This window comes from Grus americana, chromosome 8 (genome assembly GCF_028858705.1).
Source record: "Grus americana isolate bGruAme1 chromosome 8, bGruAme1.mat, whole genome shotgun sequence".
Lineage (NCBI taxonomy): Eukaryota > Metazoa > Chordata > Aves > Gruiformes > Gruidae > Grus > Grus americana.
The window spans coordinates 16,675,045-16,689,181 of NC_072859.1; the positions used below are offsets into that span (position 1 = coordinate 16,675,045).

The following is a 14,137-nucleotide window of genomic DNA, read 5'->3' on the forward strand; positions in this document are numbered from 1 at the left end:
TTCAATGCTACAGCTCATTTCAGGCAGATGCCCTCTTCCAGACCCAGCTGAGCTGATAAAAATGCATAACCATGCTCTGTGCCAGTTTCCTTCAGGACTGCCAACAGAACCATTTGTGTAGCACTCCCTACATCAGTTCAATATAGGACAAAATAACAAACATCTACTTTTAAATCATTTAAGCTAACCCAACTCATTTTACTGAGAAATAGTAACTTTCTCTACCTGCACAGCTGTCAGCAAAGTACATATACGTCCATCTACATTCTCTGAACATATAAAAGACTCTTTGGGGCATCTCTTCATTTTGGTGAAACACTGGAGTGACAAGGCAGTTTGACAAAACACTGGTCAGCAGAGTTCAGAGTCAATCTTGCGTAGAAACACAAGCACAGTTAGCCTTTCTTTCACTTCATGCCCTCCTCAGGTATAACATGAACAAGCTGTTGATGAACCCTGCTTTGTGTTTCATGCCTTCGAACTCCAAAACTAAATGTAGCACTGTGTGCTAACATCTACATCCTGCTATCAGCCCCGAGAAAAAAATGTGGAAAGGAGTTAAAAAAAAAAAAAAAAGGACACAGTCTGGGGTGCTGTATCAACTTGAGTAATTAAACATCTTACTACAAAGTAGCCCAGATATTACAGAGCAGCTTATTTCCAGCACACTTGTGATGTGTGAAACAATTCATATGCTATTATGCAAAGCACCACAACTTCGCATAGTGCTACCAGGTATGGGATACGTTCTCAGAAAGCCTATTATGCAATTCAAGGGTCACTTGATGTGGCTTAGAGACAAAAGTTCAGCTCCAACACGACAACAGTTTAGTTTAGTTTCCCTGTTTGCCTCTATTGTCGACTGTAACAGAGAGATAAGCCTAAGCTGCACTGATACCACAAACTGGCATCCTACAAAGTTGTTCTGGCAGGTAGGTAATTATTCAAAGATCGAACTGAAATTAAGATAGTGCCTTTAAGAACACTGCAAGTGGACATTTGCCAAATGGAAGGGCAAGACAATTTGAGTTGCTAATGCTGCCTAGAACAATGGAAAGAACTTTAAAGTATCCACCTGATACTTTTAAACAGCACCGAGGAAGAACAGTGATATGACTAATGTATTGTGAGATCAGTGACAGATGTACAGTACACATTTTTGAGCTTCAAATTTGAGAAACACCTGAAAAATATTTTAAAGGTGTAATAAGCTACTCAAGCACAAAGTTATACTGTGTCAATTCATTTCAACCAGAGAAACTTGTGCACTATATATACCCTTTCAGAGTAGTATATCGTAAAAAAAAAAAAAAAACCACACCCCTCGGCGATCATCCCATTTGCAATTACTACCCTGTACTTCCTTTGTAGCTTAAAAGGGAGGAAGGCACCCAGGAAAGGTGCACAGGGTTGAACAAGTTTCTAATAGTACTCTGTCTGAGGAGACAAGTGTAATGCAGGTGGATCCATCCTAGTGACGGAACTGCAGAAACACCAAGGGAATGAGGAAAGTTAGACTGAGTTTCCACAACTCCTTCCTGAATGTGCACCCTGTGTCTGTCATAGCTTCCCGCTCCTCTTCTTGTGGTCTCCTTCCCCACCAATGCACAGATGAACCTGTCTAACCCTGCCTCACTCCAGTATCACACCAAAGATTCATTGAAAACCATAATGTATCTAAAACAGGCTGTAGTGTAGCAGCACCGGGAGAACAGAGAGCAATTTGCTTTGCACCCAAAAGCATGACAAGAGACACACTAGCATTTAGATCATAGAATAAACTGGAATACTTTTGATTTTCATGTATGTTTGGGGGAAGGGAATTTTGTACCTCTTCCCTTTACTAGAAGTGTCACAGAGAAGCCATTTAAAATTAACCCCCTTTACCTTATTATCTCTCACCAGTCACTTTTCTTTTTCTACTGACTTTCACTTGGACATCACTGTCCAATGAAGTGTTTAATGTACAAGTGTTTGTAATGCTGTGTGTTCAAGAAGGGGCCTCAGCATTTTACATTTGGAATTTGTCAAGTGCCCAGAACCATCCCTCTGATCTTTACAGATGTTTAACTGTAACATTTTTTGCAGTTTTATATATATATACACTCAGGTGGTTCAGATGTTGACAATTTCAGGTAGTTCATTAGCTGTAGTTTGTTTTGAACACTATACCTTGAATTCCATTCGATCTTCCTTTTTTGGCTGAGATTGTTAAAACCAGGTGTTATTCGTGTTGACACCCAAGAACTTAAAACATGGAACAGGAGCTGAAATACGGTAAAACTGGCAACAGCAATGCCAATAGTCAGGTTGCTGAAGGAAGCCATTGTTCTTCAGCCTGTGAAGAGAAGCAGAACGTAATTTCAGTCCATCCTCTATTTAACTATTTTAAGCAGCCACAAAGTGGTTTTCATAGCTAACTTACCAACCGAGATACTAATCACTAAAAGTTTCATCCTGTTCAACATTTCTACTTAAGCCTTAACAGTATAAAAGTATCCCCAAACTTTTATATGTAAAAGTTGCATTTTGAGGGTTTTTTTTAACATTTGCATACTATACATTTTCGTTGCCTAAAGTCGCATATATTTTATCTGCACAGAAAGGGCAGGGGGGACCACTGACCAGTGCGACCACCAGCTCAGAAGCCTCCACTCCTGTCTCAAGAAGTTCAAAGCTAAAACTCTCCTCATTCTTACCAGTTTGACTGCTGCCGATGAGCTTTTAAAAAGCAACAATGAAATCAGATAAGCATCTTAGAGAAATTTTCAGGTCAGCCTCAGGAAGTAATAAGTTTGTATACTTTACAAGGACAGTAGTTCTCAATTTGCACTTTGTTCACAGTTGAGGGCTTCTCTGTGGTAATGCATAAGCTATGTATTGAACTTTTTTCTTCTTCATGTGAAAGTCTAAATTTCACACAGTTTCAGAGCACGCTGAAAGGCTTCCTATCATCAGAGCTAATGCATTTTTCAGATGCTGGATGTTTAGCTACTTCATGAGGCCTAAATAAATAGCTAAACAATTCCAAACTTAAATGTCAGTCTCTCTAAACGCTTCAGTCATTTCTCCTGAGTCGCCAGTATTTTGCAAGAGAGAATGATATTTTCCCCGAAGCCACAAACTTCTGACATACATCTCCAGTTTGATGGTGTCATGAAGTGTTTTATATTCCAAGACTGGCAAAGGTTACAAACTCATAAAAAGTCAATTTGTATTAAGTTGAACAGAAAAGGGGGGAAAAGCCAACTCACTTCATTTAAGATATTTAAATTATGATTTTAATAGTCATTTAAATAACTGCTGTCGCATTTTAGTTTTACTGAAGAAAATATCTAAAAATAAAACGAAGACTTAGAGGCTAGCATAATTTGATGTTACTACAACCACCTAATGGTCAGCAAAAACTGATACAATTATCTAATAGACTTATGTCCACCTTTAGCTCACATGCATTATAGAATGAGGGAATGTGCCTTAGATTTTTGGAATTGTATCTGCGTTGCAGATAGAAAGAAACCTGAACTTCAAGGGGGGGGAAAAAAAAGGAAAGAAAAGTTCACCAGTTAAAATAGCAACTTTTTAAAAAATTAAGTACAATATTCCCACTTGGTGGTATAAATGGTGAGTATATTGAAACACAGTTTGCATTTAAACTTAGAACTTTAACAAAAGGTGTATTACGTAGAGATCAGGAAGAAAATAATTTTGTTTTCAAAGATACAGAAGCAGAAAGTTCAATGATCTCAAACTGTTTCCCCTCCTCCTTTCTTTTATGTTTTTTTCCCCCCAGAATTGAAGAGTAAGAAAGAAAATAATCTGAAAACTTTCTCTGACTAGTACCCACAGTAAAAGCTACAGCTATATAAGCAAAATGCAGGACACATAAGAGCAGATTTGCTGACTGAAACCTGCATCCATATCATATGGATTTAATGTGTTTACTTCAGACCAGCTTTAATGCTGTCCTAGGGACTCTGCAGTCGTTAGATCGTATTCAATGTGCTCTTCAGGCCTATCTTCCAGCTCAGTTTAACCCAAAAGGAATCCAGCTTGCATGCTCTGGGACATGCAACACAAACCAAAGGGGCAGCAAGTGGGGATGATCAGAAGATTCAGTTCATAAGTGCATTTTAACTCCAAACTAAAATTTTGGCGTATGCACACTGCAGTGCATTGCAACAAACTCTGGTTCATTCCAGTTGTTTATCTGATGACCTGTTCTAGTTCAGCAGCATACTCTTCTTGCATACTTTTTAATGTTGGTCTATCAAAACTCCCAGTTTCAAATACTATCCTGAATATTCAGTATTCTCTCAAGTACTTTTTACACTGTTCTCCACATACTTCTCCATTTGCCTCCACTGACCAAGAAGATACAAAATACAAATCAAGTTTTATGCATTTTTGCAGTTTAAAGTACTACAGACAATGGGGTTTAAGCCTAATTTTCTAAAACTTTTCAGTTTGAAGGAATATAATATTGAATTGATTGTTTTATCTTCCAGTTTAAACCAACTGATAAGCACTGTATGGTGCCCATTGCAGATTCTCCTGAAGCCAAAACTTGATTATTGCATCATGTCATTTGTAGTAAGCAAGTCCTCTCTTGGAACGCATACGGAAAAAAAACCAAACGAAACAAAAAAAACCCCACACAACAGTTGGTTTAATTCCTACAGTGCGTGAAGGAAGCCAAAATGCATGGTGAAGACAATTCTCTTCAGAAAACAGCAAAACCACTGAACATCAATCACACCTACTTCATCCTTCTGACTAAAATATAGCAATTCTTATGATGCTACCAACTGTATTCATCTGCAATGACTACAACCAGTACCTCTGAGTTTCAAAGACACTGACATAATCTCTTGGACAAAAGAAATCCATGTTTTGTTTTGTTTCCTTAGCACCAGAAGATTTTATTAGATAAGTGATGTTTGAGTGCATGACAGGTGTTCATTTTAGTACAGGAGATTATGGAATTAAACAAAAAGCCTCCCAACCATCCCTTGCAAGAAATGAATTAGAACAACTAATCTTTTTCTAAGGAGCCTATACAGGGAATTCATTTTAAGAAAAAGCAGTTGCGTGGAAAGTACAAGATCTGACTTTCAGAAGTACTAGGTACCTATACCTCTCAGCAGTTTTAGCAGCAAGTACAGAACCATGATGCCAGCGAGGGAGAAAGGTATGATGGTAGCAGAGAAGAAACTAGTCACTCAGCCGCTGTGGTTGGTCTCACAGATACTCACAAGAGTTTTGCAAGACTGATTTCAGAAGGTGATTTCATATATGCCTATCAAGATGCTAGTTAAGTACATTAAGTATGAGGTCTAGGAATAATTTCATATTTTACTTAGGCAAATTAAGAGTGCTGTATTTTAATTCCATTCAAAGACCAGGTATAAACATAGTGTTTCATGTGAGATGGAAGAACAGTACAGCTATAAACATTTTCTCATGTGTCTAAGTTGTTTTCAACTATATCCCATTTAACATGAAAATTAACTGTTATATACCAGATTTTATTTAAAAGAAAAATCATTCATACTGTTGAACCACAGCTTATCACTTAAAAGAAATGTAATAAGCTTCTGATGACATATGATTTCTTTGCCCTGAGGACAATAGCCGAAGTCAGTAAGTCAAAGGTAGCTTCAACTACGCTGTTTTTTCTGCCCCAGTATCTTCTTATGGCTGTCCAGCAAAGCCCGACCAAGATACAGAACTTCATGGATTATATATGAGCAGACACTTTATCCCCCAAACTGCATAGTCATTGATTACCATTCAGTCAGCTGATCATTTTTGAGCTAGTGGAAGGCTGGGTGGGGAGGGCGGGTTAGTATAACTACTTTCTAATTCAGGAAAAAAAGTACTATATCCAGGTTGGGTCTTCACCATTGTTTTTTTTCAGCAGTGGTCTTTTCCTGGCATAACCAAAAACACTGTCTTAACCATTCAGTTAGACAGTAATTACAAGTGATCACTTTACTCTTGCAGTTTTTCAATGTAGTCTTTAGGTAAATAAGTATCAGCAAACACTTACAACTAACAATTTTAGCAAGGTTTTGGTTATACATGTCTAGCACAGTATCAAATTGCTCTATTGGCCTCAGTAATTTTGAAAAAGTTAATAACGCAGCTCATCAGTCATACTCAGTAAGAGCTGAAAAATACACTCTTTTCATCTGCTATTAACATGCTGTGGTCTTTCTGCAATTCTGTTTCTACTTGGAATTTAAAAGAAAAAAACCAAAAATACTAAGACTCAACATTAATTCACCCCCAATATGAAACCATGATAAACCTCTGACAGAAACAAGTCAGCACTTAACTGAAAGAGGATAAAGGAGCAGAAGAGTTACCAAGCATCGTACCATCAGTGGCATTTAGCATATATGTTCTCATTCCACTGTTTCCACATCATAAAAATAAGAAATGCAACTGTATAGCCACAAGACATAGTAAGGAGGTACAGAAGAAGGCGTAAGGCCCACAGCCCTTACTTTCTTCAAGGCTGGATTTCAAGATGAATTGGATTAATTTCCAAAGAAGATTACACCCTAAAGCTGTGAGTGATACCAGGACATCCCATTCAGCCCTACGCTCTCCTGATCTGTTTAAAACTGAAAGCCAAATCCAATCGTTGTAAAACTTGCCACACTAATTTCCAAAGAGCAGTGTGGGACTACTAACTGCTTGCCCATTTTATAATAGGCCTAGTAATAAAACATCTGCAGTGCTTGAGTTTTGCTGTGCTGTTTGTTCTGAATGGTAGTTTCTATTGCTCCACTTAGATTAGATGTACGGCGTTTGATATCTATCTTAAGTCAAGAAAACAGCATTAAGGAGACACGCAACAAAATTCAAGCTACTCATAGCTTAAGCCATTCCCTTTGCTATGTAAGGCTACTCACACCCCAAACTCCACTTTGCTTTCTGCTTTTTACACACCAAAGCAACTAGCAGATTAGGCACGCTTTTTATAAAGACAGGGTAAAGGGGGTGAGCTGTGCGCTACGGTATCGTTTACCTACATCATCAATTTCCCCAAACCTGCAAGAAGTTTGCAGTCGGAAAGCAACAGGGATGGGAATACCTCCAAACTCGGCGGAGGTACCGAGGCGCAGGGGCGCGGAGGGACCCGAACAGGCTAACTCCCGAGCAGCACAGCGCTAACGAGAAGCCGCCGGACGCTCTCCCCGAGCCGGGCATTACCTAGATTTCCCCGTCAGCCGAGGTGCCCGCCGTTCCCACCGTGCCCGCCCGCGGCGGTAGCCCCGGACGAATGGCAGGCAGGCAGGCAGGCAGGCAGGCAGGCTGGCTGGCAGCCGCCGCACACACCCGCCGCGCTCGCTCCGGCCGCGGCCACCCGCTGCCGGGGCGACGGGAGGAGGGGGACGGCCGCTGTACTTTGCGCTGTCAGAGCGGCGAACGCCGCCGGCTGCGGCCCGCGGCCCCCGGGGGCGGTGCCGCGCAGGGGACGGCCCGCGGCTGAGGGAGGGAAGGGGCCGCTCCGCACAGCCCCGCGGGGCGGGGGAAGGGGCTGCACCGCCCCCGCCCCGCCAGCCCCGGCCCCTCTGCGCCCCGCCCGACCTGCGGCTCCCTCCCTCCCCGCCCTCCGCACCTGGGAGCGGGGCTACCGGGGCCGCGCCGCCGCCTCCGCCATGCCTCCCCGCGGCGGCGGGGACGGGACGGCCCTTCCCAGGCGCAGGATGCTCCGCCGGTGGCAGCAGGATCGGGTTACGGCAGGCGTAGCCTTAAAGGGGCCGAGCCGCCACCGCCACCTGCCGCCGGGCTCGGCTCGCCGCCTGTGAGGAGAAGGCGGCTTCCCCCGGCCCCTCCCTCCGGCCCGCCCGCCCCGCGCTGGCGGCCGCCGCCCCCCTCCCTCTCCACACCAGCTCCCGCTGCCCCTCACCCCCGCCGTGCCGCCGGCCCGGGGCTCTGAACCGGCGGGCTGGCAGCAGCGGCTGGCGCGGCACCCAAAGCGCGGGCTGGGCAAACGGCGGCGCAGCAGCAGCGTTCACTAAACCAACTAAATAGTCCGGGACAGTCCTTAAACTCCTCGTCAGCGCGGCGCAAAACGCTGCCGCTGTAACCGCGCAAAGAAGCCACCGCCGGTGCGGGCAGCGCGACACGGCAGGAGGGAGCCCGCGGCCGGCCAACGTCCCGCCGGCCAGCCCGGTACCGCTGCTGCCATCGTGAGCCTCGGAGCCCGCTCGCCGCCTCTGCGAGCTGCCAGAGCCGGTGCATGTGTACCGCAGGTCCCCAAATTCTGCTAAATGCACACGGTTTATGTGTTGGTGGAGGAAAAATTCCTGTTAGGCACAGCATCTCCCCCTTCCAACACCGTTTTAGTCTCTATGCCTTTCATTTATATAGCCCCATTGTCTAAAATGTATCACGGGCAAAATGCTGATGTGACTGTTCGTGCCCTAGGAATCCATTTACTCACTCCCTGATAGCACTGCGCAGCATAGGATCATAGGTAACACACCCATCATACGGAGAATAGGTATTGCTGATACTTGCTATTTTTTAAATGCTGTGATTTTTGTCAAATTATTTTTGGGTTTACATTTTTAAACTGTTGTATAGTATTGAAAAAAAGAAGCAAAATTATGTTGACAAAATTAAATATTATGACAATGAATGGACTTAGTTTTTTACTAACTAGAAAGCACAATGGTCAGGACTCTGTTCCTCTTGGCATGCTTCTGCTATCATACGCATCCTAAACCACCTCAACTTTCCTTTTCCATTAAGGATTCCTGATCTTTCAGATCAATAATTTAAAAATTCTCTCTCAAACATCATAATGTTGAAGGTATTCATATATATCTCACACTAGATATAGCTGCGGCTGACAAAGAAATCATCTACCCCAGCTCTGTACACTAATCTCTTGCAAGATGTCTCCCACGGCAGGAATGCTATGGCTTAAGCCTGAATAGAAACTGATGTTGGCTTGCCTTCATACGCTGATCTGAGAAATGCAGAAACTCAGGTACTGATTAATGAGGCATTGAGCCATTCCTGCTGTAGAAATGCTAATCTGTAGGAGGTGAACAGGGCGCACTGCCAACATCAGTAACTGTTTCAAGCCATCTTGGCTTACTCCATTGCTGAACATAAATCAGCTGCCGGTAAGTGTGTAAACATCGGAACTACTGAAGTTTGACTACCTATGGACTTGTGTCTTATGGTTAACCAGCTTTTAAACTGAGTTTTGTTAACAAAATTCCACAGAACATTCTCAACTGAGTGAAAGCGGAGATCCCATTCCTGCTTGCAATCTTCTTTCATTCCAGAAATGAACAGATGGACAAATAACGACAACAATATCATATCAACACAATTTCTTAGTGAAATTGGGATAAAAACGTCATCTTTTACTCTGATGTCATATCATTTTATTCCTCATAAAAAGGAAGATTTCAATGTATTTTCTATTATGTCTACAGTTTTTAGCAAAACAGAACAGCCACTAAAACCTAGAACTGCACAGTGGGATCATAAACCACTCAAGATGACATAAACTATAAAAATTCTGAGAATTTTTTTCCTCTATAATTCACCTCCCGAAGAACAGTCCTCGCTTTTTGCTTAATCCAGTATCACAGATTTTGAAGTTTATACACACTCCTTGCCCTCTTAAGTTGTAACAACTATGACAACAGTCTTCCATAGGGACAAGCAGCAGACCTCCGGGGTGACAGAGGAGCTGCAGCGGCAGCGAAGGCAGGAATGGCTGTCCTCGGGCCTGCGGGCACAGGCAAGGGCTCTCTCCACTCAAGGTTAAGAACAACAAGCTCTGGCAGATTTAGCTGCCGTGTTTTAAGCTGTTATTTCTCCCAACTGCCTGAGGTCACGATCACTCCAGTAGAGCATAACAATGAAAGTAGGTAGTTTTTTAATACGCCAGCCTGTGATCTGGAGTCTCCGCTGTAAGAGCGCAGTAACACCTCACAGCAGGGTAAAGCAGACAGCTGAGAGCGGTAATGTCTGAAACTGAACAGGTAACTCTGCCAGAGACCACCTATCAGAGCTCTAAGCCTCAGAATAATGCATCACCATTATGCACTTACAGGATAGGAAGCACCTAGGAGAAGACAAACCATAATCTCCCCAGACCTCTGTATCAGGCCTGTGTAGCACACAGCCTACCAAACAATTCTTTCGGCCCAATGTGCAGTGTGGGTGAAAGAAACTAGTTTGACCTGCCTCGCTGCTCTCTCCTTGGCCCACGATCAGCACGTTGTCGAGCAAGCAGCAGATCGTGACCAGAGGCAATGCCATCTTTCAACAGCTCAGCAACACGTGCTGGGTTGAGCGCTGCTGCTGGTAAAGCTGAGAATGATGATGCACCAAAGATTCCTGGCTGGCAACTGCTCTCCACGTGAACATACTGCAGGGTCTCTCAGCTTTTTGATAAAGAGAATTTTAAGATAAAGGAGAACTGGCTATGGGGGTATGAAAGCGTTGCAGTAGAAGGGAGGCCTGTAACCATGCTTAGGTATAACTACCCTAAGTCCAGGTTGCCTTAGATTGGTGGTCTGTCCTCTTTTCTAACCAGAAATGTTCTCCAGGAAGATTTTGAGAACTGCCTATACATCTGGGATTGTTGGTATCTAATAATCTCATCAGGTTGGATGTTACTGCCCATGTCCAGCTATCCCAAAGAGATCCTTACGGCAAACACACTAGGCCTGTATTGCATTTGCAAAGCAATTCCAACAAAACCAAGAGAGCACTCTACCACTCCTACAGAGTGTTGCATGAACTTACCACACAATTACTTTGAGCATTCCAAGTCCTAAAAGTGTGAGGCTTATGGTACTTGCATGATACAACTCGTACACCTATTCCTGCGTCAGAAATACAGTAGCCAAAGGGTGGGACAAAGAGTCACCAGCGTAGTAACACAGCGAACTGGTTGCTATACAATGACCACAGTTTGGCTTTCACAACTAATACACCTTTTCCTTGCTCCCTTGTGATGTGCAGCCACCATTCTCCAGCAGCTGCAAACCAAAGTTGCCACTGCTAAATGGCAACTGTCAAGAAGTTCCCCAGTAACAAATGCAACTTCTGAAGCCAGGCTTCAGCAGGTAAGGGAAATACGGGCAATGGGCTTGCGAGGGTGAGGCGTAGAACAGAGATTTAGGAATGCAGGGCAAAAAATAAAATTATATTCCATGTCGATAGAGGGCACATATGCTGAAAGACCACAGGGAAGGTAGGGAGGCCATGGAAGTATCACAGTAGTATATGCAAATAACAGCATAATTCTGTTGGCTTCAGCTGAATCATCTTATTTGCACTACCTAAGAGAAAAATTGGGCTCTGCCTTTCATCTATGCTTTAATTACAATTACACTTCTTAGTTATATTGATGCCAATTAGGCCCAGGAATTTCATAAATGAGGAGCAAATTCTGCTGAAATGGTGGGGGTCTGCTAAGACAGGGTGGTAAAAAGGAGGTAACTCAAGAGAAGTCAGTTGAAGTCTGCAGTAATCCATCCGCAGCCAAGTTGTACACACCTCTTTCATACCCTTCTCCTTCTGTAATTGACTTTCAGGGTGGCACTTCAGGTATGGTAAAACTTTGTTGTCTGATGACTGCTTGTAACTCCGCTAAAATCTGTGAGAGGGATGTGACTATGAATAGGAAACTACACAGTACCCTTTCCTAAGTATGCCTGTAATTTCAGAACGGTGCTTTCTCAGAGCTGAGCCTACCTCTGCCAAGAATAAAGCCTTTATCATGGTTGCTGTACTGAAAAGTGAGGCATATGTGAGAAAGGAAAATACTTCTAGAGTATTTGAAAATTATTTCAGTTGTGGTTTTGAACTTACAGAGGACGTAACTAACCTTTCTGTCTGATTTTGACAATTGTAGTAAGAATAGAGTCTTAATGAATGTTTAAAGCCTGATCAGTTTATGAAAGGAATTATATAACATGGTGTAGTAGCAGCAGTAGATTGAACTCAGTGACCTAAAAAATGCTTAATTTTATTTCCATCTTTGGAAGTTCCTAGGTCTACCTGTCAGCAGCAGGAGATATTCCCAGAAAATCAATTATACATGTAAGCAAAAATATCATGGAGATGAAGGAAGATATGAAAGAGTAAGCACAATTCTCCTTTCACAACACTGTGAATCAAGAGTAACTCCACTGAAGCCAACGAGTTACACTGGTGTGAGTGAGAAAAGAACCAGCTCCTTTGTCTGAAAATTGCTCAGGCCACCCATGGAGTCCAATCACAGTAACTGTAGGCAGCTAATATCGCAGCGTTTAATTCAGAAAGCCCAAGACTGAAAAGAGGAGACTGAAAAGAAAGGATCTGAAATTGGTTTCAGCCAAAAATCTGAAAAAATAGCAGGAAAATGGTGAATGGAAAAGGAAAAAAAAAGATTCCATTTATAAAAAAATCCTCTGTCCCACAAAAAAATTTGCACAGAAAAAACAGGGTGAATATGCATGCCTTTTTTTTTTTTTAAACTCCCTGCATGTACCCAGTTAACAGTTGCTGAGCTGTATGCTTCCCTGAAGGGAAAGTGTTATCTTCATTTTCCAAACAGCAGACGCATTTTGTATGTTGATGCATATTGTGTTATACCTGCTCAGATTGAGTGCTACAGAATGTGAGGCTTACCTTTCCAGCATAGGTCACTGTAACATATACTGCTACATTTTTAGGTAGCAATGTACTAAAGAATACCTTCATTTTCCCCTGCTTTAGTTTACTTCCTCTAAACACACCCTCCCTTTTTCATCTTAGATCGGTTAGTTTAGCTTTCCTAGCTCCCGTCACCTCCCCATTTGCAACAGCATTTCTGGCAGTGGCACTTACTCTCAGTAATGGAACAAAGGCTTGTTTCTGGAAAGCTGTCTGGTCGCTAACCTCTTCCTGTATCTCAGCCTCCCTTCTTCAGTTTTCTTCCAGTTTTTCTGTCTTCTCCATTTATCTCTCATCACATGCTGTCTCTTTCATCCAGTTACACCTCACCTGCAGCATTACCCTCTCTATTGGTATTACTGTCCTGATTATAACTGTCCAGAAGCTACTGAAGACCTGTAAAACAGCACATTGTGAGTTCATTGTGCTGCATTACAAACCGCTACACCAATGCACCATGTCAGCATTATGACAAAACATCAAACTGCATTAAGACAGATGCACTGAATATGATCCACAGAACTCACAGGAATGCCATGTCTTGTTTCATTTTTTTCCCAGGTCATTCTGTCTCCTCTTTTTTCCCCCCTCTCCCACTTTATCCTCTATTTTCTTATCACCTTTTCCTCTTCTGTCACATTTTTTTCTTCCTCCCCACAGTCATCCTCCCCTGGCTTCCTTCATTGTCCACTTCACATTCCTCCATGCATTTTCTTTCCTCCTGTGTGTCCGCACAAAGGACTATAACAGAGGCAGCACAGCAGCTTTGTTCAATGTGGTTTGCTCTTTAATAAACAAAGCTGCACCTGGGTGCATCTCTGGGATCAGCAAACTAAGGGTCTAGAAAGCGTTCCATTCCCAAAGGCTTAAACCAGAGAGCTCTGAGATTAATCTGACTTCTCGGTTCCCTAATCTCCGAGATGGAGCACACAAGAAACAGCAGGAGGAAGCTTGAAACAATACCAGGCTCTTTTCTTCACATGCACATACTTCCTTCTGCCTTGTGCGAGTCGAGGCTCTTAGCAACAAGAGCACTGTAGACTGTAGGGGCAGTGACTAGAATTTGATGATGTCAGAACAGCAAAAAGTGAAAGATGTACTTTGTAATGGCAGACAATTGAAAAGCATGAAATTGGTGCCAAGCCGTGCTAAAACCAAACAAATTATTTCCTAACAATTCAACATGCAAAGGGTCAGAAAGCAATGCTTATTTTAATATTCAGACACTTAATTAAAATCAGCATAATTCACGTAGAGAATAAAACGGTGCTTGTTAATACTAGGTGTTTTGGTTTATATGATAGCATCAGATTTTGAGGAGCAGCACATCAGGTAAAAAGACAGAGCACACGCTTGGGATAGTATCACTCATCTGTATGCTAAAGATAGCTTCTAAGCCTCGCTTAGATCAGTCTAAACTTTGGCACATGCCATAGCAGCTGCACAG

The 14,137-nt window shown here is 42.8% G+C and overlaps 1 protein-coding gene across 4 annotated transcripts in view; it reads right to left on the minus strand.

Moving 5' to 3' along the window:
• The window catches only part of TLCD4 (TLC domain containing 4), a 38,341-nt gene that overhangs the window by 15,464 nt on the left and 8,740 nt on the right, over positions 1-14,137 (minus strand). For 2 of the 4 annotated variants that reach the window (XM_054833557.1, XM_054833556.1), the window contains one exon: positions 2,173-2,338. In XM_054833557.1, the coding sequence (XP_054689532.1) occupies positions 2,173-2,327 (155 nt within the window). In that variant the 5' untranslated portion in view covers positions 2,328-2,338. Of the gene's footprint in view, positions 1-2,172; positions 2,339-7,224; positions 7,451-7,633; positions 7,830-14,137 lie in introns of those variants that run through there. The other 2 variants (XM_054833555.1, XM_054833554.1) reach the window with 2 other exon arrangements.